Source organism: Drosophila teissieri, chromosome 3L, assembly GCF_016746235.2.
Source record: "Drosophila teissieri strain GT53w chromosome 3L, Prin_Dtei_1.1, whole genome shotgun sequence".
In the NCBI taxonomy this organism is placed as follows: Eukaryota; Metazoa; Arthropoda; class Insecta; order Diptera; family Drosophilidae; genus Drosophila; species Drosophila teissieri.
This window is the reverse complement of record NC_053031.1, coordinates 17,738,780-17,766,265: the sequence shown is the minus strand read 5'-3', so window position 1 is coordinate 17,766,265 and position 27,486 is coordinate 17,738,780. Positions and strand designations below refer to the sequence as shown.

At 42.8% G+C, this 27,486-nt stretch overlaps 2 protein-coding genes across 2 annotated transcripts in view; one reads left to right on the top strand and one right to left on the bottom strand.

Annotated features, from left to right (window-relative positions):
• The window catches only part of LOC122618158 (elongation factor-like GTPase 1), a 75,026-nt gene that overhangs the window by 3,159 nt on the left and 44,381 nt on the right, over positions 1-27,486 (top strand). The window lies entirely within an intron of this gene.
• LOC122618159 lies at positions 406-26,652 on the bottom strand. Its single transcript, XM_043794327.1, has 5 exons — positions 25,174-26,652; positions 4,183-4,331; positions 3,986-4,064; positions 1,595-1,745; positions 406-1,328 (listed from the first exon to the last, which is right to left on the bottom strand). The coding sequence occupies exons 1-5, from the start codon at positions 26,650-26,652 to the stop codon at positions 622-624; spliced, it is 2,565 nt and encodes an 854-aa protein (XP_043650262.1). The 3' UTR covers positions 406-621.

The window sequence follows — 27,486 nt, the reverse complement described above, 5'->3', positions numbered from 1 at the left end:
ATAAGACATGTTTTTTAAATAGTATTTTATTTAACTACTAGTAAATGCAGCTTAGGTCTAAACATAAATAAGCAACTAAATTTAGGTTAAATAATTTCGGTGTTGGTTTTGTATTTAATTATCATTTTGTTCATATGTTTCCTTTGTAAATAGTTTCCAGTTTTGCACCTAAACTATTCGTTTAAATCTTTAAATATTATTTTAAAAAGTTGAGGCCTTGTTTACGCTTAAATGCAAAACAAATTAATTAAACAATTAGTGCGATCGTGCCCGGGCACTTGTAATTGTTTAATTAATTCGTAAATTGTTTTGTAAATAAATACATGTATAAATATATAAATTAAGAGGGATGGTGGTACGCTGGGAAGAAGTGAAATGCCAAGTGAAATGCCTAAAAACATCTTTTGAAATTATGAAAAGCTTAGCTAATTACGTTACGTTACGTTGCGCTAGACGTTACGTGACGCGAACTTTATGCTTATCGAAGCCATTTACTTCCGTGTTTCTCATCTCGTACTTCAGTCACAGTTGATTTTTGCACAGTTTTAAAGTCGCCGGAAATGTCGCCTTGTGCTATTGAAATTGTATCTACTAGGATTGGTTGGTTGGTATTTCCGGAACTTAGTCCCAAATGATGCTCTGCTGGAACTCGAGCACGCGATCCCACGGGAACTCCGGCTCATAGTCGTCCGTATCGGGTAGGGATCGCCTGGTCCGGCTTCCGAGTCCAGCCTCCTCCGCCGTGGTGGTCAGTTCCGCAGCCACTGGAACTGCTGCGGCCGCCGGTTCCGCCTCCTGTTCTGCCTGCAGAGTGGTTCTGGCCTCCTCCTCTGCCGCGGGAGTACTGCTGCTCGGTTGCTCCTCGGCGCCGGTTCCCGATCCACTCGAAATGGCTTCGATGGGCGGCAGATCGCCGCGCCGCTCGTTGTTGCGTCCGTAGTTGCTGCTCGGGAAGTTGTTGATCGAGAACTGATCCGGACGGAAGTTGGCGGAGCTGTGGCTGCCGCCGCTCTCCGGTCGGTTGAGATACTGGTACGAACTGCTTCCTCCGTTCTGGAAGCTCGAATCCTGCGGCTGGTAGTTGGAGCTGATGGCCGAGCTGCCCGAGGAGCTGCCACCACCGTAGATGGGTCTGCCGTAGCTATCCTTCTGGCCACCCACGGTGGTTCCCACAGACGGGCGATAGAACGGCTTCTGGAGTTGATACCTTTTGGGTGGCTGGTTGCTGGGCTTGCGCACCGAGTATCCCGGCTTTACACACATCATGCCGAATACTCGGATTCCGGGCACGCTGGCATAGGTGGGCTGGTCATGGGCCATGGGTCCCTCTGAAAAGTTCAATACATTTAATGCGAATTTGTTATTTTACTATCTATATCTTTAAGACTCTAATGTATACTTAGTAAAGCCTTGTATACTTGTATACAATGTATACTTGTATATACGATGGTTGTTTAATGTATGCGTTTTAGTAGTTTGCAAAGGATAGATATGATTTCATTTTGTACTTAATAGTAACAGCGTTTAAGCCGGCTTCAATTTATACCTCATAATTGTTAGTTGGCTTCTAAGGTTGGTACATGCTCGAACTTACCCATCTTGAAGTGGTCGGGACAGCGGCAGATGACCAAGTAGTGCGACTTGCCAGTTCGTGTGTTTTGGAGCGCCAGAAGGGACCAATCCTTGGGTGAGCGGCACTCGCGCATCTCGGTGGTGGCCTCGCAGGTTTTGGCCAACGTGATGGCCTGAATGAGAAACATAAAAAATAGGGTGTGGTGAGGGTGTGTAGGGAGAATGCACTAAAAACCAATTTATTGCAAGAACAGCACAACAGTTCTAAGCCGCAAAGGATTTTAAATGCAACTCAATTTTCCATTTTAGCCTTCTGTTTGAAAGCTGCAAAGGATTTTAATTGCAACTCAATTTTTCATTTTAGCCTTCTATATAAAAGATCATAAATTTAAAAATACTTCAGATTTTACAGCCTTGTGCAGTTCTTCACGACTTTAACTGGTCTGAGATGTTTGGAAGGCAAAACTCCTTTATGGCCGCGGATGGTCTAACCCATATTTAGCTTTAGTGCAGTCTGTCTAGACGGCAGAATTGGTTTAATAGTACGCCCCACTAGCCATTCACTTTGGCCCACAGGGCAGGATGGAGAAAAAGAAAGTGACCCCATCCCGATTTCGATCCCGATCATGACTCTAAATTGAAAGCAGGCATGCTAAACGCTATGAACAAGCTGTCACTAAATACGAGGTGGAAACTAAGCGGAAAAACAGGAGCAGCCAGTGCCCAGGGCTTTGATTTGGAGATCTGCCAGACGTTAAAGGCCGGTGGGCAGGTCCAAACACTTTGCTGTCCAAATTGCTTCGACTTTGCCCGTTCTGCTACGCTTTCAATTGGCCAACCTGATTGTCCTTTTAACTGATTTACAGCCTGGGCTACTGTAAGTGCTGTTCGCCGAACAGCCGAACGTTAATTTGATTGACTCTTGCGGCGCTCGTTTGCATGTCAGTCGATTGGGAAAATCTTTTCTTTTGCATCGCCTTTTTCTATTTTTCCAACCGTTTTCCGCTCGCTTCATTGGCTGTGGCATTCAGGTTAATGTGGTCCGCCCGGCTGTTCCAGTTTTTCCTAACGCCCCGCTCTTGTTTTCTGTTTTCCAGCTAAACGCATTTTCATAATTTGCTGTACAGTTCCGGCAAAATGGTAAAATGGCAAAATGGCAAAACAGCAACAGCAAGTGTTGCATTTAACGGTGAAGTGAAGTGATGTGTAATTATGACAATGTCTCGCACTGCCCACACTCCACACACCTTTTACGCGGAGCACTCTAGGCGACCATTAAGCCATTAGAAATGCTTTTTATTATTTAATTTATTTGAACATTTACCAAGCCACGCTGCTTTGCGTTTATAACTCAATTAAACGTGGGGGAATCTAGGGAAAATCGGGCGAAGGAGCCGATCACGGCCAGGCCATAAAGCAAATAACATTGCAATCCACAAGGTGATCTGGGAAGCTGACCTGGCCAACTGATCGTGCCTTCGGCTGGCTGGGAAGCAGTTCCTCTCCAGCGAGAGTTGGGGATGCGGTTCGAGAAATCAATTTTACGATTCGCTAATCCAGCAAATGAGGCTCAATTCCTTTGGTTTGGCCAAACAGCCGAGGGGGGTGATCTTCAACTGATCAAATGATATATTGCTGGCTTCCAGGCATCGTGATTTTCTTTAATTGACCACTGCCCCGCGAAACTTTCGTGCAATTCCAAGGAGTGTCTGCGCTAAGAAGCACTCATCTTCTCTAAGTAATCAATCGATTGATAATTCTGTGGTTTACTAGGAGTTAGACGTGTTGTTGCTTATTTTCTTGGCCACTTGCTTCATTTAATCAAACATTCGGTATTTACTTCTTTATTCCAAAGAAGTTTTCATTTGAAGTTGGTTCTCTAAATGATCAATTAGTGTGGAAGTTGTTATTTAATTAATAGCGTAAAAGCGATATCGGTTTTTTTTCAATAAGCATTCTTTGGAAAAACGGAAAGGTAAATAAAAATACCTTCAGATCGATCTAATACATCTCATTGACTACTTCCCATGCCATGCCAAGTATTTACGAAAAAATCATCCGAGCTTTGATCAATTACAAAACATGAAATTCGTGTCTTTTGTCAGCAATCTGCTCTATTAAACTACCAATGATTCCACTGATTCCATCTTGCACTAACTCATTTAAAAATAGATCAAATTATATTTGTGGTCAGCCAGCGAAGATTTCGATTTCGACTTCCCAGAGATCCGGAGTCGTGCCAGCGAGAACCTGTAACCATCTATTGAACTAATGATCAACCGAGAGTGATCTAACAAATGATCTGGAAATGCCTGCTGTCAGTTGCACTTTCGGTTCCCAAGGGATCCTACGGTCGTGGCCCCAGGGCAATTATCCGAGTAACTCGGTTGGTATGAAATGTGAATGAGCTCACCTTCTTCTTAGTATCGCCAACCAATTTTGTGGTATGCTGATCATCTTCATTCAGACTGGCCGAGCAGGGATCACGATATCTGTGGAGCAGATGAGCAGGATTAGAGGATTAGACTCGCAGGATTAATTAGAGCCTGGGGGCGGGAGTGACAAGTGGGTAGGTCCAATTTCCAGGGCATTTCCAATCTAGCAACTCACCTTGATGGACAGGCGCACAGTGGTTGGGTGTAGTTCAATCTCACGTAGACGGCGTTACAAACTTGCTGAATGGCACACTCGGGCAGCAGATAGATGTGCTGATTGTGCGGATAATAATGATATTTCGTCGGTTTCGCTGTCGCCGTTTTCTGCAAAGGGAGAAGGACCAATGAGTACGATGAGATTCAGCTCCCGTTGATTGATGTGGCGAAAAGGGTTTGCCACCTCCTCCTCCTCCTGCTCCTCTAGTTTTCGCCTTCTTCTATTTGGTTAGCAATTAAAGTTGCTCTGCTGGCCGGCTGGCAAATGTTTGCTCCTCGGAGGAAAAAGGTGTCTTGTCGAGGTGTTACAGTGTTGTTTGTCTACTGCCAGCTTTCTGGCGTGGATGAAGTGCGAAATTGACGCTCCCCCAGTTGGATTGTTATACCCATCCACATTCCATCATCCCATGTAGACCATGTCGCCCTGCCAAAAGTTTTCATTTCGCACAGTGGGGTATAGTCTTATCTTGGCTAGCAACTGATTGTTAAAGACGTAAAAGCTGAAAGCTGTCTACATGAATCTATGGAAGTTGCAATTAATTCGAACAACCTAAAGATAGTTCTTGTTTGCATATCGTAAATAAAGTAATATTATATTTTCCCTACCCTAGCCCTATGCGATATGTAAATATAAAAGCTATGGTAATTGTTAAAATAAGAGAAAATAATCAAATCCTTCCATATAAATCAATGATGTCTGAAAGGGTATTCAAAGTGGCGTTTTTGGTTGTCGTCTTTGAATTCCGAGAGACGCGAAAACGGATAAAGCATAAAAAAGCAAAAGGAAAAGTGAGGATGGTCTCCTACCAGCCATTCAAGCACTTTGAGCTGAGGAGAGGCGACTCGAGCTGAGTTGATTTGAGTCGCGTTTAGTCGAGTTGAGTGGGGAGTTGAGTTGCCTTGGCCAAAGCAGGTTAATGGCAAACGAGACCCTCACATAATGCCACACAAAATTGCTTGGCTCGCCTTGCATCGCGTTGCAACGCGCCTTTTCCGCCGAGGAAGGGGGAACAAAGTTATTAAGAAATTGATGCAACTTGAGGGGGAACACGTAATGTCGAGTGTGGGTATATAACATATATATTATATATATATTTATACACATATACATATGTGTATGGTAGGTAACCCTGGGTAACCGGGCAAACTGCCAAACGCACTTTTACTTGTAATTTCCAGCCATCTCCCTTTCGTATCCCGTCCCATCCCACCTGACCCAACCCATCAGCCACTTCCTTCCTGCGACCATTTCCCAGTGTGTTTTCCCCAAGTTGTTTTTCATTTTGGGAAACTTTTACCGACAGCTGGGGGAACTCAGGATACCCTCTCCCTTCATTTATTCTTTCCCCTTGTTTGACTATTAAAAAGTTTCCACACTTCAGTTTTCTAAGTCTTTACTTGGGGCACTTTTCAGTCGGCATTCATGACACATTTGATGGTAGTTTCCATTTCAATGTGCTGCATTACTTTTCCTTTCTAGGTAGTTTTTAATTATTTTGTAATTTGTTTTCTTGTTTATCAATGCGTGTAAGGGGATACTTGGAAATGAGAAGGCTAAGCAGTTGGAGACCTAGGAGACCTAATGATCTTAGCCTATGAAAAGTGGCTAGACTAACTTAAAACTACTTCAAGTTCAGTTCTGTTCAATTTTATAATTCAATCCATTTTTATTTGTCTTTTATTTGTTTTTACTTTTCCATTAACATTTCAATTTATTTACCTCAATTTTCGACTACGCTGCGCTGCAAACAGCTTTCCATTTGGCTGACAATTTATCGATCTAGTTTACAGGCACCTTGAACCCCATTTTCCTTTTTCTAGCGCCCCGAATTCGAAACGCGGAGCCTCCAGCTTCAGCTCCAGCTCCAGCTCCAGCTTCAACTGAAACTCAAACAATTCCCTTTTCCTACTTAGCACATAATTGAACAGAAAGCATCTTTGGTTTAGGCCAAATTGCCGGGCCATGATTCGCCTGTACCGCACTGAACGGTACTTCCCATGTCAGTCATTTGCCATTCATTCATTCATTCGGGTATTCAGCCATTCAGCCACTCAGCCACCTACTGTCAGGTAGGCCTGCTTTCTGGCAAGAGAGTGATTTACACTGACCCTGACCATTATTATTGAATTTTTGCCGCTTGTACTTTGGCTTTTCTAGCTCTTTGAGCTCTTCGAGCTTTTCCAGCTTTTCCGTTTCCCTATTTGGCGTCAGCTGGTTGTCGCTTCTGTCCAAATGTCCAAACTGTCGCCGCCAATGCCTTTGTTTCCACTCCACAGCCGTGTTGCCTTGTTGCCGTGCTGCCTGTCTCTTTCACTTTGGTTAAGTACATTTTTAAATATTTACCGTGTACCAATGCAGCGGGCTGGTGGATCGGAGGGGAAGTCCCTAACTAGGCCCTAAGCCAAAAGAATTTTCCACGAACTGCAAATTAAAGCGTTTTGTGTTGCTGTGTTGCTCTGTTGTCCGCTTTTCACACAGGTTAAAGTTCAGCCGGTGGCAGTTAGCAGGAGATACTCCCCGGTCCCTCCAGTTCGTTTTTAGTTTTTTTGTTTTTATTGGATTTTCAGTTTTTTGCTGCCCCTGCCCACCCAAGTGCCACTTGAAAATCGTGTTCTCCGATGCCAGCTTCCTGCAATTTGGACTGCAACTCGGAGTCGGAATCTCGACGCGACCTTTCGCGGGTTGTGTTTCTTTTTCTGCACTTCGTGTTTTGGGTTTTTTCCCACTCTTTTCCTGTTTCTTGTTGTATTTTTGGAGTGCCATGAATTGCGTTTTGATTGAAAAGAAAGTGACATTTCCGTTGATTTTCCTTTAGTGCCGAATGGCTCTTTAAAGTTTTCCTTTTATGCAACTCGCAACTCTTTCTTTCGGTTTTGGATGCTAATTTGTTTTCCTATTTGCCATTTGCCCCGCCAAATGACGTGGAAAATTTTTCTTTCTGTTTGTTCCATAACAACATTGCATGGTAAATAGCAAACAACAAACAGTAAATTGCAGTGGCAATCGCAGAAACAAGCTGTGTGCAACACGACGTATGCGTGATTTGTTTGCTGATGAATGCCTGGCTTATTGACTTGTTTCGATGGCCATGATTGCCACTTGATTAGCTGCCATTGATGACCCAGGATGCAAAGAATTGTTTTGAGTTCCTTGAGGTATTATGGTTTTTCGTGAGATAATCAAGTAAAACTTATGAAACACTTGCACATATTTCTATGCGAATTTGATTTCAACTCATTGCAAACATGTTGTTCTCTTTAATTTAAATATTCTGCAGTGATTGAAGCTGAAGTAATTTGTATAGTTTTAACATGTACTCGCAGTTTCATTCATTTTTTATCACATGGGTAAAATCAGTAAACTATTTTGGCATCAAGTTATTGAAAATCCTGAGTTACTGCCCCAAAGTCTCACCCAAACTATCTTCCGTTTGCTTATGAGCTATTTTTAAAATGATAAATAGCTACATTTGTCTTCCTCACTTCACAGCCAAGTTGATTTTTAGTTTCTCAGCCTTTGTTTTTGCACCTAACAAGCTTAGCAAACAAGTCCTGCAGTCAGCAGCACTTCTCGGATTTCAAGTCCTCCGGGCATAGGAGACTTAGCCCCATCGCATTGCTTTGCGCACTCTGAACAGCGAATATATATCTTAAAGCCGAGTCGCCATTTGGAGGCTTGATTTATGCCAGCAGCTCGAAATTTACTTTTAATGAGAGAGACGGCGAAACCGAGGAGCCGAAGCTAAACGCATGTAAGCGACAGCAGCGCCAGCTTGTATCTATATATCTTGCAGATGCGAAAACCCCGCCACTTGTTATTCAAATCAGCTTGAAGAGATTCAGGAGTGGAGCAAAAACAGTCACATGAAATTTCACCGCTTTGACTACGGATAAAGCTACTTCTCAGACTCAATTGCAGCGACTCAAGATTCAAGACTCAAGACTGAAGTCTCAACGCTCAAGACTTCAGATTCAATGGAAATTTGCATGGCTACAGCCGCAATTAATAAATAATTTTCATTTTCATTTCGAAATTTGATTTAATTACGTGAAAGTCTTCGTGTGTCTCACACCTACCACTTTCAGTGGGAAAGAACTGAAAATTAGTTGCCATTTTAAAGCATTCTCCCTCTCAGGTTGTTTGTTATTTAATTTTATGCTCGAAGTGAAACCGAAATTTAGTTTTCAAGTACTTTCGTTGAAGTTCTGCGCGCTAGGTTTGTTTTTATTGTTATTTATAAAGCGTGAAGTTTCAAGTAGTTTGTCTGTCTACTCACGGATGTATCTTGCTTTTCGGACCAGACCTTTTTCTTTTATTTGACACGACAAGCTACCGAAAACCTTACACTTGCACACTTACACATTTCACTCGAGATTGTGTTTTTTTCTATTTTACCCCTGTTAACGGTAGTTTCTCATGCAAATCCCGGCACAAAGCCGTTTGTTTATTTGTTTGTTTGTTTACCATTATTTATTTGTTTGTTTGCCTAACGCTTTTTCCTCTTTGCGCCGTCCAATTGATAATTATCATCATCATTGCTTTGGCCATCATCATCCCGCACAGCATCCAGCATCCAACCAAAAACCCGGTAAAAGTCATTCGCATCACAATCACAACCTCAGTGTGTAGGAACCTCCAGCTGGCCTTTTCCTCCTCCTCGATTTCAATGGCTTTTTGGTCTTTGGTCTTTTGGTGTTTTCTGAGTAGCCCCAAGCTCTCGTAAACTCTCAACACTCTCAAGTTGTTTATGTCCGCAGGTTGTAATTAAAATGTTAAATAAATTGTACAGCCTGATTGCCGATCTTTTTTCGTTTACAAGAATGCCCAGTTATTGGGGGAAAATCTGCAGGCCAGCGGATATATTGCATATGAACTGAGTGTCCGGTTAAGTTCTGCTTATGGATCCTTCATCATAAAAATTTCATGAGGAAGACTAATTGCGTAGTTAACATTTATTTAATATTTATGAAGAGCGTGAGGAGTAATAATAAGTGTAGTAAAATTTCCTTCTTTAATAAAAAATTACTTTATAATGAGCTTTATGCCAAAGTCATTTTTGGCAATGTCATTTCGGCAATGTCATTTTTATTGTTTGGGAACAAAAATGATTGTGCCTTGCTTGTTGTAAAATAGTTAAACTGCTGCATAAAATTTCCTAGCTACTCCCCTAAGAGGTAAATTTTGTGGTCATAAATTGCTTTAGGTGGCTGAATCTGAATCTGCCACATTAAAATCCAAATGGATTGTAAATTTAAGCCTTGGTACTCTTTTAAATTATTTTTCTCATTCAATCACCTGTGTAAAAAAACATATTCGGTTGATATTCAACTTGAACTAAACCAAGCCACTCTTCCCTATATGCATCTTAAACGGAGCCGTGCTCTTTTGAGCCCCCTGCTCTTTCAAGATCTTTCCTAGACATTCAGGCCGCAGAACGCTGAACGCTGGCCAAAGTTGGCTCTTTGTAGATGCGGCCTTCTGCGCTGCGCATGCGTAACTGATATCCATCTTAGGCGGTGTTACAATTTTTTGTTTCTGCGCTGTTTTTCCGCGCATAACTTGTCAAACGGCAAACAAAGGGGAGCTGTGGTGTGCCGCACCGCGATGAAGATGACGATTGCAGATACAGATTGCAACAAAGAGGTAGCAGATGCACACAAAAAAGAGATTATTCATTCTAATGATCCTAACTTTATATAACTACAATTTGAGAAAAAGCTCTAAGGCACAGTTCAATAAAAAATGAAATATTCAACAAAATAATTGGCACCTTTATGTATCGGTGAAGATTATTTCTTTCTGTGCACAGTGAAAAAACCAAGATGCATACAAGGCAATTACATGATTTGGCTGGCAATGAATAATGGAAAAAATTGTTGAATAATCCAACAGCAACAGCAACCACCACATTCCATACCCAATTCAAGTCGTCGGCCAAAGACGTGTTCATAATTGTCATCTACGCCATGTTGATGATACTGAATCGAAGTCGGAATCAGAATCCGTTTAATGTGTCAACCGCAGAGCGAGCGTTAATTTGTTCTAGTGTGGCTCTAATGCCATTCGGGCCAAGAAAGGGTATCTCTGTGTTTGGTCATAAGCCCTGTTGCCCAGATGCTCCGGATTACATTTGGCTTTAATGCCCAGTGCCGTAATAATAATATTTTTACATTTCTTGCCCCCTTCTCGTTACTTGGGCGTTTTTTCTCAATATATATTCTTTTTTTTTCATTTTTTTAAACACTGCTGCTGCTGGCCGAGTTTATTGTTCTAGTTTTCGTGGCCGTCGGGGTCTGGTCCGGTCCTGAACAGTTCTTTCGGCTCGTTGGTTAAGGTTTGTTGAACCTTTAATGACTTTAAATGCCGGCTATGATATGGTCTTTAATGCACGTTTATGAGTTGCTCCGGCCTGGCCTCCGTTGTTTGGGACACTTTGTGGGACAGAATTAATGTTGCTGCCATTACGGTAACGATTCGGTCATGATACCAAGGGGAAGTCTGACATTAGTCGGTAATATTAAGATATGGGGCCAGCCGGATGCTCGGAATATGGCTTCTTATGCCCGAAATAGGCTTACATTTGAAATTTGGAAAGTTTTAACTGAATTGGTGGTGCGGCTTTCTGCCGATTCTCAGTTAATTCTTATCGATATGCAAGACTTAACTTTGTTATATTATTATTAGTCTTGCTTAGAAATGGTAAAATAGTGTATTGAAATGGTGAATCTTTTTGAGTTCGGACAACACATTTTCAATTCTAGAAACGAATATTGATATCCTAATACTTATTTAATATCTCATTTGTAAATAATAATTTTAGCTTTGATTGAAACTTTTGCTTACCAAGTTTTATTAAAACCATTCTCCCTTTCCTGTTCGCTTTCATGTAAAATACTATTAAAAATCACTTTCCTCATTCAAATCTCGAGTAGCTATCACTTTCTTCGGCGTTCTTTCGCAGTTAACTCATAAAAACTAACCCAAATAGGCCCCGAATCCAGTCGCTTTGTTTGTATATTTGTTCAAGGCAAACACGTCGAACAAATTCACTTAAGAAGAGGAAGAGTATGGGAGCTTGGAGAGAATCCATAACCATTTGATGGCCCATACTTCAGGTCTGGTCGTTTACCCCGAACAATAGTCCGGCAAAGCGGTCAAAATGTTTTGGTTTGTTTGTTGTTATTGCCGCTTTTTACCGCTAAAACGCATAATAAACTCTACGCCAATCTGGGGGGCCAAAAACCTGGACTTTTCTAGGCACTTGGTCTCCTCTTTGTTTTCCGAATCACGTACTCTAAATGGTCATTGCGGTGGAGAGATGCTTACCTGAAAGAAAGAAAAGAAGCAAAGAAAGCGAAATTAGTATGGGGTTGTGTCAAAATAATGTTCAAATCATTAAGACAAAATTGCAAATAAAAATGAGCTGGTGCAAATGGGCAACTCTCTTATAATTGAAATTTAAATTTTAATCTACGCCAACTAGTATTCAAAATGCAATAATAAAGAAAGCGAATTTCGTTTATAAATTTTAAGCCAGGGAAAAATAAGTGATTAACATTGCATTTCTTCGGGGTCTGCAAATGGTTTTATTTTGTGAGGCGTCTCAACTAAATGCTTTAAGAGCTCATTTAAATGAACTATTTACTTTGCAGAGGTTTCAAATTAAAATGGAAAACATCCAGGGACTGCAAATAATTCCTTTGTCGTGCCTAATTACTGCAGCTGTTTGCTTTGTCTCGGTTCTTCAGAGTCTTCTATTTAACATAATGTGCAGTAGGTTGGCTCTTCTATTCGCCGACATCTTCCTCTTTGGTTTTTGGGGCCTTGGGGCCAAACACTTTCTTTTATTGGACTTTCTTCGCGTTCTTCTTCCATGCCTTGCCATTTTTTCTGTTTTATCAAAGTAGCGCACATTGCACATCTTACTCACCGCCCCCTGCCACGCCCCCCAAGGCCCTGGGGTTACGTTTCGGCTTTTGTTTTGCATCTGACAATTTACTTTTCGCATGGCTTTTTCCACCACGGAGGCCAGCGAAAAAAAGAGGTGAGAGATAAAGATGCCGACATTACGCGCTTTGCATTTTCCATTTTTCACTTTACATTTTTCCCTCTATCAGTGCGATGTGTTTTTTATTTCTGTGTTAATTATTAGCTTCCGCTTCGAAGGGAACACGCTGCAGTGATTCCTCTTCTGGGCCAGAGCTATTACACTTGGCTAATGTCTGTATTAGCCAACTTGCAACGAGTTGCACGAGCTTAGACTGGAATGCGAGTGTGTTTCCAGGTACCCAAGTTGGTGGTCAGTGAAAAGGCCGCTCAAAGGAAATGCCACTTTACCGACACTTATGACGGAAAGCTTTGGACATAGCCTTTGTTTTGAAAGTGTGATTCAAACGATTTTATTATTCTTTTAAATGCTTTTTTTAGTAGACATACAAGTTTATACTCGTATATCTTACCATCGGAGGCTTCCGGATTAAGCTAATGATATGATTTTATTCCCTTTGTTCAACAACGTATTTAAAATGTAATTCCGTGTTGCCATTGGAAATTGCAAATATTTTTCTTTTATATTGGAATTTCCTTAAACTAAACTGTATTTCTTTACCAATGCTTTGACACTGAAAGTATTTTTCGAAAGGTAGTTTTTCACCACTTGCTCCTCAAAACAACAGACAACCACGACTAATGTTCCTATGACCGTAAAAACTCGAAGTCGGCAATATAAAGCGAATTCCTAACCCTTTTCTGATCTTCTTCTTCTGGGTAGAGAGATGGCAGGAGAAGAACTTGTAGATACGTTGATGTATCTGGCCAACATCTTCACTCCTTTGGTCATTTGTAATGTGCGACAGATTTTGTGTTTTTCTCGTAGAAGGCAATTTCCACAGTCGAGGGCAATTTGGATTTGCATTTGGCGATCGCCGGACCAAAATGGACCGAGCAGATACGTTCGTTGAGCTTAACAGTAAACCCAATCGGCAGCCAAGAATGGTATCTAATAGATACATGGCTGAGCTCGGCATTTACAGCTATCAATCATAATTAAGTGAATGATAATCAAAATGGACAGCATTATGAAAGCTGCATCTCTGTGAGTTTCTGAGCTGAGTGCCTGGGTTTCCGAGTCTCTGGTTCTCTGGATATCTGAGTTCCAGAGTTTCTCAGTCTTAGTTTCGGTCTCGGTCTTGGTTCTCTATTATTATGGATAATGATAAAGAGCGGCAGATCGAGCGGATCGGAGAGTCTTCTGGGCTCATTCTGCAGTTCGTTCCGTCTTCATCTTCATCTTCAGCAGCACCGTTATGCAGGTCAGCCCTCTTTTCTTCTTCCCCAACCAACCCAAGATGCAGATGCATCCGCAGCAGCAGCAGCAGCAGTGCAGCTCAACCTCATCTCGTATGCAAACGCAGCGCATTCCTGTAGCGATACGAATGTATCTTGTATCTACCATTGACATGCCAACTGCCTGGCTGCCTGACTGCCTGCTTGGCAAATTTAGCACGCTATGATCAAAAGGCTGGCTGGCTCGATGGCTGGCTGGCTGGTTGGCTTGCATTGTAGCTTTCATTTTGCCAGGTGACAGCCAACTATGAGTGGTTACAAGGCCCCCAGTTTCGCAGCCTCAGTCTTTCTCCATTCTCCACTGGCAGGCACATTAATTTATTAGTTGCACTTGCTTGTTGCACTGTAAGAGATACGCACACGTTGAGATACTTTCTGCTGCAGCACCACATCACAACAGCACCACAGCTCCATAGGTACACGGCAATAGCTCCAGAGATCCATTGCCCCACCGCAGGTCCGTTGGCGTTTGTCGGTTGACGGTTGTAACCGTGGCTGGCTAGTTGTCGCCTATCAAATTACCCAACTCCGCTGCTCAATTTCAAACCGTTCAAACCGGCAGTCGGCGGCCAGAGGCTGGAGGCTGGAGCGACCAAGTGGAGTCGCCTTCTGGGAGAGGATGCCTCCACCACTGGGTCTTGCCCAAACGGGAGGATTGAGTCCAGCGAATTGAGGTTTACGCGTTGGCGCTAATCGTGTTTTATTGCCACTTGCTGCACCGAGCGGGATATTTTTATGTGTTAGAGTTTATGAATTTCCTGACTAAATTTAACTTCCCTGCACATTTGTGGTTTTCCTGGCATCCTACAAAATATTTATTTTAGTTGGTCAAATGCATTTGGAAGTACAGTTATAGAAGTTTGAAGTCTTTCGAATTTTCGTCTAATCATCAGCCGAACGCAGTTTAGCTTTCTAATGAGTATTTTTCTCATTAATTCATGAGCACTTTATGAGCTGTATAATGTTTTAAGACTTAGGAGGCCAGCGACCAGCCTCCTAGTTCTCCTGGCAACTCTGATCTGAAGGCCTTCTCACTATTTTATTTGAGTTTCACAGCAATTCGCTGCGCATAAACCTGTCACAATCGGTGGCATCCTCATCTACATCCACATCCATCCTCGTTGGCGTCGTCGTCATCATCATGATGTGTCCTATGGCCAAATGCAACCATTTGGGATGCGGACTACTTTGTTGCGCCTGCCCATCATCCATCCTGGCCATATCCATATGCGAGAGCAGTCAAACTCGATATTGCCCGCCTATGTAAAAAATGTCTAGGGCGAGGGATTCGCTCATTAATTTTCGCGGCCATCCTGGGGTCCGGTTTTTCGGAACCGCAGTCTGTGGACTCTATGGATGACGTTGATTGAAGATGCGGTCGTGTTATGGGTGCCTGGGAAACTTGGAAACTCGGCCTGCTTTTGCCTTCGCCTTTTTGCCAGAAACGATTAATAAAAGTGTGCAAAAGTTGGGCTCCGTTCCACGGAGTTGCGAGTTTTCCCACTTTTCCTATGCTCTGCGATCTTTGAACTCAATTAGTGTTGTCTGGCCAGGAATCTCCAGGAGACTACCCTACCACAAATGACACATTTTGGTCGAGGCTTGTATCTTGCATCTTGTGGCATAAATTTCCATTTCAAATGCCACGCCCATCGCACACGCTTTTAGCCCATGAAGAAACTTTTGCTTTTCGGCTGTGCCCCATGATGAAGATGATGATGATGATGATAAACTTCGATGACTTCATGATGATAGGGATATGGGAACGGGTGGCTGCAGTTAGAAAGCGCATTTTTTGAAAGCCACCCCCCACCCACTCAGTCAGACACACCGTATTTGAAGCCTGCCATCGGTTTGTACCCTTTTTGCACCATTTTGCTATTTGCAATTTGCGGTTTGCCAAGCCACCAAGCCACTTAACCACCAACCACCACAACCAGTGCTCCCTCCAAAAACTATCCGCACTCGCAGTTGACCAACTCAATTTTCTTTGGCAAACCAAAATCCAAAAAGGAGTTTTGCGGCTTTGTCCATTTGGTGTGCTGCGTATCGTGGCCAATTTGTTATTTTAATGATTTCGATGGAATCTTCGCACATAATTGAGCCGGGGTCCTCCTTCGAGGAACTTCTGTTTCTGGGAAAGTACGTGGTAGCTGTAGCTGTGGAACTATCTGACAAATGGCCGGACAAACGCTGGCCAACACAAATGCATATCGCTCTGACACAACCCACAACTTTCTGAAGTTCCAGCAATGCTAAAACAATATTTATCCATACTGCAGCGGCAAGCACTTGTAATATCCGCTGGCAAAAGGCCTTTCCAATGGGTTGATACCCACTACGAGTATATCGATGGGTGGCTGTCTGATTTGAGCCGAGTTTGGGTTCAAGGAGTTTTCGCCTCCAGCTGCGGATTCCAATACGTTTTTCCCCATTTGCGCTGTCTTTTTCTTCGGTTTCGGTTTTCCTGGCCATGGAAATTGACACTCCACCACCGGCGCGTTGTGTGTTGTGTTGTGTTGTGCCTCGTTGTCGTCGTCTCTTATTAAAAATTGTGTCAAGTTGTCAGCGGCAACTGCAACAGCAGCCACATCGGTTGTCAGTGTGCCAGTGTTGGCGGTAGATGGCCTACAAAAAACCGAAAACAAATACGAGAAACAAAAAAACCTGACCACACTGGCTGTAAGTGGAGTTGATGGAGTCAAATGCACTTCGAATTTTCCACAGCTAACCAAAGAAAGGAAAATGAACATGTTTTCAACTCTGATTTGTATTGCTTTTGTTTGTTCAAGAGCTTTGATTGCAAGATGAGCAGCTGTGGAATTTCAAGTTAAATTTCAAGTTGATTGATAGTTTTAGAGTTCCAATTGATTTTATTTCGATGCTGAGTTTGCACACATTTTTAACCATTTAAATGGATTTTCTTCCTTTGGTGTAACAATGAGGAAAAGAATGCTTGTCTTGGACATTAATCAACTAATATTTTGATACACATTACAATTTCACATTTCCATTTCCATATCAATTTCAAATTGATTTTTCTTATATCTTTTGGAAACTGCTTTCGGCCTATCTTCGTATTATTTGTGGAGCCAATCTCATCGTCGGCCTGCTGCCATTAATTTTAATCGCAGATGAGCAATCAAAGATCTACAAATTAATTGCACTTTCTAAAGAAAACCATGGGCAAAACAAAGAAAGCAATCCGGTAATTTGGCGATGAGCCATAAATTCGAAAATCAAAACTCGATTTGCGGTCGAGAGCAACTTTGACCCCCAAAAAGGTCTGTGGGCCAAACGTTAATTCGGCAATTTCTATGCTCGCCTGCAATTAATGGGAAAGATGGAGAGAGGCCTTCCTCCTTCAGACGATGTCGAACATGCAACCAGCGTCTTTTAACCCACTCAAAACTCGAATCTCAATCACCCCAGACACTCACTCACGACAGGTGAATGCAATCAACGATCGAAATAATGTTTGAAAATTGTATTTTGAATGGCAAATCCACAATGCGAAGCGTTTGTAATACTCCCATTTTTGGTGGCTATCGTATTTATTGCCAGCTGATTTTTGTGGAGCAACCAACAACTTTTACTTCAGATTGCCAGAGTGTTGCAGTTGTCTCAAATTTATGTCTCACTTCGTAGAAAGTGCTCTGTGGAGCGGGCAGTCGGCCAAAGGTAGGATCTTCTGTAGTGTAAAATGTTTTTCAAGTCCTGATACACTGGTAGCATTTTTCTGGGTGGCATTTGGAGGACATTTAAATTGCTAATTCGTGGGCGTGGTGGCCCCTCTTCCAAAGGTCCTGTGTTGCAACTTTGGCTGCCGCTGCTGCTGTTGCATTTATTTATGCTTTCTTGTTGTGCTTATAAATTGTAATTCCCTGTCCCCAACTTGAAATGCGCAAAAAGTTGCCTTTTCCCCGTTTGGGGCGGGCTGCATAATTTGTTTGGTCTAGAGTAGAGAGGAGTAGAGCTTGCTCCTTGGCATCGACGGGGCTTGCTTTATGGCAGCCACTGTGTTATAAAATTGTTAACAAATGGCCTGGCTTATCGTCGGGCATGATGCTTATGCCCCTTGTAATGGAGATTTTCTGGCCTTTAGTTGGCCCAGAAATAAATGTGAATTTGAGTAGTAGTCTGCGCAGTCAACAGCATACATATTTCAGAATGCAGCATTAGCATTTGCTTTGTGCAAATTATTTACTGAAATAAATTGGTGACAAAAGTAAGTTACCATTCTATCTCGTAGCATGTTAATAATTTAAGGCTCTTAAGGAAATGAAGTCGATGCTATTTGAATTTAAAGTCATTAAATTAATGTTGTTTGTGTATATGCCAGGGATATGCCATTTGGTAAGTAAGTCACTTTGATTTCTATCCAATTCTGACGGATCTAACTTATTTCGAATTAAAAGCCACACAAATTGAGCAAATAATCTGGATCATCTGACTGTCCGGCCAACGAGAGCGAATCGAAAACCACAAAATTGAGTTTGGTTATTTCTTGGTTCCGATGATTTCGAAAAGTGCATTTGGGTATTAAATTTATAGACCATAAATGCTAAATGGCCTGTATACCCTCTCGTCAGTCTTATAAATTATTTATCAATTCGCTGTAGCAAAAGGCAGCAGCAGCGCCAATTGAATTAGCCATCAAGATGCCAAAAAACAAAACAAATGCTGGATATATAAAAAACAAAAACAAAGAAAAATGTGATTTAAATGCAATTGGTTTTCCTCGCCGCTGTTGTGTTGCAGTTTTTTGTACAATTACACGACCTAGAAAGCCAAAGCAGCAGAAAGTTGCTAGAGAGCTGCAGAAGAAAGCCAAAGACTGAGTCTCTTGGCCAAAAACTCCGCGAAACAAAGACACAAATTCGATGGCCAGGATCGAGAAGCTGATGAAGATGAAGTTCGGCGGGGGCCAAGTGGAATGAAAGATGTTGGAAGTATCTCATAGGTTGTTCGGGTCTTTGTAATGCAAATAGCTGCAGTTGTTCCAACCGGTGGGCCTTTCGAGGGGATTCCCCCTCACTTGTAGTAAAGACATTTGCAATTAGTTTGCCAAATGCTGTGAGATCTTAATTTGGTCGTGAGTCTTTTCGCTGAGCGAGATGCCAATGGAGTTGGGCATTTCGCCGGCATCGTCCTACACATTTTTTTTAGTCCCCCTTAAGTGTCAGGTTTGTTTTATCCGAACTTGATGTAGTTGGTTTTTGGCAGTCGGCCTAATGACTATTTACACTCTCACTCTTTCTTCGTTGTGGAAAAAAGAGCGATCAATGGAAAGTGCAGCCCTCATTAGTATATCAATGTCTTGTAGCAACACGATCTGCATGATCTTTAGGGTCCCATTTGAGGGGTATTCCCGGAGTTCGAGGGACATTTATGTAAAATAGCCTTTCTTACGTTTCGCCAAGACATCGTGTAGTTGATGGTCATGTTTATTGGCTATCTATGTCAACAAATATAATGGGAAAATAAGATGTTATCTTTGGATTTTCCCACTTTAATGTGGGCTTTTAGAGGTTGCAGAATCTTATTTGGGACACCTAGTAAATAAATCTTATCTGAAATTCATCTTCTGGCTAACTACCTTACTCAGCGAACCTACAAAATATCCTCCGTCTCATTTGCTGATGATCTTCCTGGGATTCTACAGCTGGGTCTCCATTCCGTAATTGAATAGCGTGCGGCGAGATAAATGCCTCGCCAAATGGCCAATTCTGGATGCTCAAGTCATGGCCATAAATTGCGAATCTTCCGATGAATTATGGAATGGGCACAGTGGGTATTCACTACCTAGATACGAAATACATGGATATATGCCCGCGTTCTTGGCTTAATTGAAAAGACTTTTCGACTTCTATTTTTAGTCCGGCTTTTTCCCTTTCTTTGGTCGGCTTTGATGCTCTTTGTTTTGCCTATTGTCTTGTGAATACGACCCTTTGCCGGATTTCACTTTTATTTCGCATTTCTGGGATTCTGCTTTATGGTCTCCGGTGATGACCAATCAAAGAGAAATAATTTTCGCTGGCTAGCCAAATAAATTACAGTTATTAGTGGGTGAGATTTTTGTGGCGTCCACACGCCCATTTATTCACCATAATTGCTAGTAAAAGTTTTAATAAATCATCGCAGAAACCGAAAAAGAAAACCCTTTCCCAAAACAAAAACAAGCTGGTTAGAAAGCCCGACAAGATTGGCGGCTTCTCTGCTTTCTTCTGCCAGCCGGATTGTATTGGACTGGATTGGATTGGATTGTCGGCGCATTGTTCGATTTTCCTAATCATATATGAGTGCATATCTCTGCCCCTTTCTTGGCTTTCTGCATCACTGCTTTCATTTGCATTCGATAGCAGATATGCAACTTCCGTTGCACTGAGCGAAAATGTCAATATCATTTCTTATTAAGCTTAAACCATTTGGAATAATGGTTTGTTGAGATACAGTCGGTATGCAGCACACAGTTAGCAAACACTTATCATTGGTAACTTCGCAAAAATGTAAAATACATCCTAAACGAATTGGTTATTTGAGAAACACTATGATACCCAAAGTGAGCTAGATCATAAACCTTATCTACGTAACGACTCATTCGTTTTCTCTGAGTGATTGCAACTTGCTACCAGTTTTCCACAGCATCATCATCATCACCATTGTCTTTGTCTTTGGGTTATCATCGTTTCACCGAAAGCCTTTCCTTCTGAGCAATCTGGAATTAGCATAACTTTGGGCGTCTAATGTCTTTGCTCTAACGGTCAGCTTCAATCATCGCTCTGCCGGCATGTGTTTGTGTTAACAAGCAATTGATAAAACAAAGCGGTAAATGTTTAACCAAAACATGTTCGGATGATAGGGGCGTTCTCCTCTTTCCTCCTAAAAACCTGTGTTTGTTATGTTTGAGCTGGAGTTACGGGATAAAAGAGTTCTTGATGTACGAGCTGTTGACTTCTCGATTAGAGAGTTGATGAGTCTTGAGTAGCCTGGGGAAAATTTGTAATAACTGGTGAGATTTTTCATGTTGATTCGCCTCCATGAGCAGAAGGCTCTGGTTAAGGGGAGTTTTACTAAAGCTAAGGAGGGTTTGCCTCTCTTTAATGTCTTTGTTGAACTCTTTATTCACAATCATTGATTTGTTGTGCTGTCATTTTGCACTTTCAATTAGACGATCTAAATGTCAAATTGTCATGCTCGACTTCCCCGCATTTCCACCCGCCAACTTTCTTGACTTTGTTGAATAAGCCCACACACACGGATCCACAGAGAGACCTCGCTAAGTGCACTTTTCCATGCTACTCCAGGTTGTCAGTCATCGGCTGACCAAGTCACGCCTTCTTCCGCTGTCCACATGTTTCTATATGTGTATAGTATATAGGGAAAATCGGCGGCAGCTGCCGATGTCTGTTAAATTGTTAGACAACAAATTTCACGCTCTTTCACGAGCCGTAGGAGGGTTTTCCTTTGTCTTTGATTTGGCACCGCCTTCGTATATTTTCTCTTTTTTTTTTCGTTATAATTTCTAGAAATCCACATTAACTGCAATTCACTTTTTCAACATTATTTTTCATGTTGTTCATTCGTTACATACTTGGCTGCCAAGGCTGTGATTATATGCTCTATGACTTGTGAAATTGTTAGTGTCATTGCTTTTGCAACGAGGCACGAGTCGAACTTGGTTATAAGAAGAAAATGCCATCGAAAGTTGGGTCGAAAGTGATCGAATTGGTCTGCTTACCATGGATAGTTTGGAAGAAAAGGTCAGATGCAAAGTTTCGAACTGCGAACTAACTAACCGAACAAATCGTGTGCAGTGTTTAGGTTAAGTGAAATTATCCAGGCAATTTGACGATATTATAAATCCATTTAGTGAACTAGTTTTTCATGATAATTTGGTTATTTTTATATGCTAATAGTGAATACTTTGTTCTAGTAATTTAATTCAATTTAATATGCATAAATTGCTTCTTAAGATTGTTCTGTGCATATTCTCGCTCTGTTGCGTTTGTATTTCTTGTATATTATATCATCGAAGTTTATAAAGCTATCTTAGGTATGTTTTTGAGAAGCGCACAGAGAGGATTTGTAAAATATATATTGTTATATATAGTACTAAATTATTTATAGTACAACACCGCTTTTAAGAAAACCCAGTATACCCCTGACTTTGCTCAGCATAAAACTGCAGTTAAATTTTTGTTGGGCTCTCTGTGTGTTGCATACGGCAAGGCTATAATTAATTATTATGAGCGGTGGTCTTTCCGAAGCTTTGGCTCATGCCAAGCCTCTGGGCCTCATCATCCTCCCCGATAATTAGCCGAGTTGGAAGCGTGAAAAAGTCGTGTGTTGGTGGTTGCATCACCGGAGTTGGGAGGCTGAGGGGAAGCCGGAGAGATTTGCAACTCATGCGAAGAAGATCGCAGCCGGAATCAGACATGACCTAGCCGTAGCACTAACTAACGAACTAACGGTGCCTTGCCCTCCATAATTAAGCACAATCGGTTTGTCTATACAAATCAAACAAAATAGATTTCGGTCTTTAGCCCCATTTGCAGTTCTAAGTCGATTGTGTTTCGCAAAGAAAGCGTGTAAATTCAACTGGCAGCGAAAGTTTTTCCCCAACTTGTATTATTATTTGTATGCAAATTAGCAAAGAAACGAAGCCCAATTCTTTTGTTGGCGATGTAACAATTATGCTTTCATCTTTCGATTGTTGCCAAAAACAAATGCCGGATAAAAACACACAAATCTATTTAACAATGTGCTAATTACACGCGGTCACAGTGCTAGATCCAAACCACGGCATTCTCCATAGTTTGCTCCTCTCTGCGGTAACCGTAAACAAATTTTCGCTTAATCGTTAATTTATGATATTCCTAGCGGTAACCGACAGCCGGCAATCAAGACCCAACCCCGAGCTTGACGCTCCGCTGACCAAGCGTCATCATCTTCTGGGTATTCTCTCCAGCTCTGACCATCATGGGTAGCTCATAAAGTTCTTCCGCTGACCGCCGTTGTCTTGAGCAGCATTGAGCAGCATTGATTCGATTTTATGACCTTTCGAAGCCCATTAACATGCTGGATGCTTGAGCATTGAATCGTAATTAATGATCACTTTTCACTTTGTGGTTTTCAGTTTGATATGTTTACTGAATGGAATATTTTCATGGGCTTGATGCTGGGTGTAGCAGGTGTTGTATGTGTGGAGAAATAAAAGCGTACATTGATTAACTGCATGCCCTCTTCGGAAGCCAGTCGTATAATCTTTTATTTGGACACGAAAGTGCTGTGTAGTACACAAGATTAGCCATCGCCTAAGCTTAAACTGTTGAGAAGCGCGGAGAGAGGCGCTGTATTCTTAGTGCTCTTTAGCTGGGAGAGTGTCTTTTGGTTTAATCAAATCCAACATCCATGGGAACCACCTCATGGGATAGGCAATGAAAGGCTAGGATACTAACTTTCCCCGGCAGACGGACCCAAGGCTAATCCAACTCATTCTCAAATTCCACCAACATTCCCAGTGCGTCAAGCATAATCACATCCATTCACAGCCTTTACTTAAAACGGCATCAAACGATGCTAACCGCACAAGCGCAGTTCGATTAATCTGCAGATCAATTGATCCAGCAAACAAACAATTAAAGTCTTCATTAGACTGGTCGGGGTCTTTGCCACCCATTTAGGTGCGGATATGTGACTGCCATTTTAATTAGGCACACGACCGGCATAGAACCAGTGACTCAACCACCCATGGCCAAGTGAAACATTTTCATTTAGTTTAATTCTTTTCTCATTTCAGGTAAGTCCAGGCCGCATAGAATCTAGCAACGCCAACTCAACCTGTTTCCGTGTGCTGGGTAAGTAAGTTGCTCAACCTGTCGATGATGTTGGTCGCTAGTTGGGACGCTGGAGGATACAAGCTTTGCTATGTGTGTCGTATTGCATCGATAGCCGATCGCACTATGGCCATAAATTATGTCGTTGTTTGCGCAGAGTCTCTCAGGCCGACTCAAACGCGAAGTCATTCCAGCATCCACTAGCAATCATCATTGTTAGGTGCACATCAAACTTTATAGGTCAGTAGTGGCTACAAATTGCCATCCATTCCGATGCCTAGCTGCCCAAATCATGGCCGATCCTCCAGTCAGATGCCCTCCATCTTCATCGCTGTCTCACCAATTGCAGTTTTTCGTCTTGACTGTATCTAATAAGGCTTGACCAGTTCCCTTGTCCATGTCATCAAAAAGCAGAAAACAAAACGATATGCTGCGATACCAGCCCAAACAAACTGACCCACTCAACAATTGCATTGAAAGTTTCGGTTGCTTTCCAGCTTGTTCCCTTCCCCCTTTTATCCTCCGGCTTATGACAATCGATTTGCAATGGAAAGCCGAAGACCTCGCGGCGCTCCATTTATAACAAGTGACCAGCTTTGGCCAACTACCCAAGTCAGTACCCCTTTACAGACATAAAAACAGTTGAAATATAATCTTGTAATCAGCCACAGAACCTATGTTGTTGCATGATATCTACATCTAGGGACTTTAAAATCCATAGATATCAAACACATGTGATATAATTCTTTTCAGTTGTATTACATAAAACCAAAAGAACCCTACACCACACACTTCGCTAGACATTTTGAGAAGCGCAGAGAGAGCCCCTAAACATAAATCTTGGTTGTTAATAGCGAAACAATTTGAAAATTATTAAAATAGCAAACAAATAACTAGTAGCTTATCTAAAGTACTCTCATATGTTTTCTAATAAACGCACAATTTTTTCTCTGTGTGGCTCTAAACTTTTTGTGGCTCCTACTGTGCCTTCGATAGCTTCGTGTTGTTGCTGTTGTCATTGTCGTTGTCATCGCTTGTTGCTTTGTTGTTATAGTTTGAGAGTCAAGTTGTTCCAATAATTCTGCATTTGACATTCAACGGGGTTTACTTCGGTTCTTCTAGTTTTTGTTAGCTTAGCCCGAAACGGTTTCCGTCTTTTTTTTTTCGTTGTCCAGAGATGTCTCTGTCCCGGCGACTTAGCCCATTGTCTTGGGAAATATGTATCTAGCTTGACAGGCGCTCGCCGCCTTTCCCCTTTCTACATTTCCCCTTCGAACTGTGTTGTTTTTGGTGGTCATTGCTAATTAAGCCAAAGATGGGGCCTTATTTTGGAAAGGACTTATTGTGTCAGCGATCTTTGGCCCTGATATTTAGGTATGTTTTGGAGTATATTCAGTTGATAGTAAAAATAATGAAATAATGAATACTATTAATATGACTGCCTAGTTGTTAAATGACAAGTTACGAACAAGGGTTCGTAATTTTTAACACTACAAAGAAAAGTGAGAAAAGTGAGAAACCGTAGTTGCACCCTGCCAAAATGGCCCTTTAATATTTATTCAAAAACTAAAGTATACGGAATTTGGATAATGAATAATTTGCAGAATTTTCAGAAGGGCCTATCCACAAAGTTACTAGCGAAGAAAAGCCCTTAAAACTCTCTTCATTAGAAAGTGTAATAATTTTTCTCAATAGCGTAGGAACTGTTTTTTGACAATATGTAAAAAGAGAATTTTCTAAAAGCGTATATAGATGGATGCCTTACCTTGTTATCCTTGTTGACTCCTGCTCCTAGTTTCTGCTGGTAATACTCCTCCCGAGCGTTTGTGTTGAGGCTGTCGATCAAGGCCGACGCATTGACATGTCCATCGTAGACCATGCTATCATGCTGGCTGCTGTAGGTGGATGGCGTGGCCCCCGATCCTGCTGATCCTGCTGCCGCCGCCGAGGATGAGGATGCTGCTGCTGCTGCTGCCGCTGCTGCCAATGGGATGTTGGCCTGGGGAGTACGGGTATACATCTGCTCGATGGGCAGGGCAGGAGATGCTGAGTTCGTGGTAGCCGAGGGAATAGATGCCGAGGACGGGTTGGATGAGCCACCTCCTCCGATCGAGGGTGTCACCTTTTGCAGGGGCTTCGCTTGCTGCTGCTTCTGCTGAAAGCTGTTGGTGGCCAATTTTTGTTTTTGAGTGGTGCTGCTGGCGGCGGCAGTGGTGCTGCTACTGGGTTTTGAGGCCGCTGCCGCGTTAGCAGCTGCCGCACTCACGCTACTCGGACGCTGACCTCCTCGTTTCAGAGCGGCGGTGACCTTGTGGGCGAAGGGTCGCTTGGTGGCCCGATTCTTCAGCTTTCCCATGGTGGTCAACGTGCGCTGCTGACTGCCCGTATTCGCGGTGGTTGTGGTGGTGCCATCGGCATCATCCGCTGCCGTGATGGCCGCTATGTTGTTGTTCGATCTGGCAGCTACGAATTGGTCATCGGGATCAGTGGAATCGGTGAGGGACTCATCACTGGTGGTCGCTGCCTCGGATTGGGTGGTCAGATTGGGGGAGGTGGTCTCGCCCTCCTCATCGGTGGCCTCCGATTCCGACTCCGCTTCCTGCTGACTCACATCCGTGGTCGTGGGCATTTCCTTCATTATGGTGCTCATGGCAGCCTGCTCGTTCATCGTATTCTGCAGCTCCAGCAGCGTGGTTTCGTCTAGGATTAGGGTGGGATCCGTTTCAGCTTCGGTGGCTCCAGTGGGCAGCTGTGTGCTCTGCTCGAGCGTCTCCTGATCCCGCTCCGTTTCCGCTTCTGTTTGCGATTCTTGGGTACTAGAGGTACTGGAGGTGCTAGTGGTGGTACTACTACTGCTCTTGGCGGAAGTAGCTTCCTGCTGGTTGAACTGCTGCTCCTCAATGTCCAGGGACTCCTTGAGCCTGGCCACCCGCTCCACAATCCTGGCCAGCATATCCTTCTGCTGCTCGGGCAGATTCTTCGTATCCAACTCTAGCAAGCGATCGTATTTACGGATATTCCTCTTCACGGTCTCAATATCCGCCCGGGTTTTGGCTGAAGTTAAGCCGGGCTTGGGATTGGGATTGGAGCGGGGCTGCTCCTGGAAGTAGGTCCGTGCGCGGCGGTTGCTGTAGCCCACCAGTTCGATGACACCCGGGTAATCCGCAGTGGAGGAGACGACAGTGGATACCAACGCAATCAGGGCCAAAAAACCGCAGCTCCAGGCTGCACTTAACCGCACCATTTTGACCACGATTGCTGAGTTTCGTTTTCTTCCGGTTTTGTGTTGGCTTATACTGAGGATTGCTTATAGCGATTTTTCGTACTATTTTTCGGCGTTTTCTTCTTTCTATTTTTGTTACTTTTTGCACTCGCGATTCACGTTCGGTTTTTCTTGTATTTCTCGTATTTCACTCGCTCTCGTATTAGTGTCAACTAACAGTAACTCCAAATCTTCGGACACACAGAAAGACACACACGCGAAGTCCAGAGTCAGGAGGAGTCTGAATCGCAGTTCTTCTACCAACTGGCTTGACACTCTGCGTTTTGGCCACGATCCGCTGACTTCTAACGTCGGATTACAAATGTTCCAGGCCGTTGGACGGCAGCGTCTTTTAAAAATTTCCAAGCGGAAAACGCAGCGCAGACTTTTCTCCCATCTGGAGCTTCTCCATGGTAGCTTCTTTCACCAAGTTCATGGCCAGACCGGTTTGAAGCCAACATGTTGCGAGCCGCGATTGCGATTGTATCGTCGTTGCAACCGGCGAGCGGCGAATTCGATCCAGAGGAGGAAAAAATTGTTTCTTTTTTTCGCCGCATAATCATCGTTCTCTTCGCCGCAAAATGTTGCCAGCTTTTGACCTCGAATGTTGCCAGGGCCAAATTGACAAGCGAAGAGCACTATTGGCAACATGTTGCTGAGCTTAGCCATTAGGCCGGGCACACGCCTTCCCTAACGTATCTGGCGGATACGTATCTGCGCGATATACGAGCCCATGCTCAATTCAATTAGTCATTCCAGACACACGTCGGCCAAGCGAGGAATACGGCAATGTACACTGAGATCACAGTCACTCTA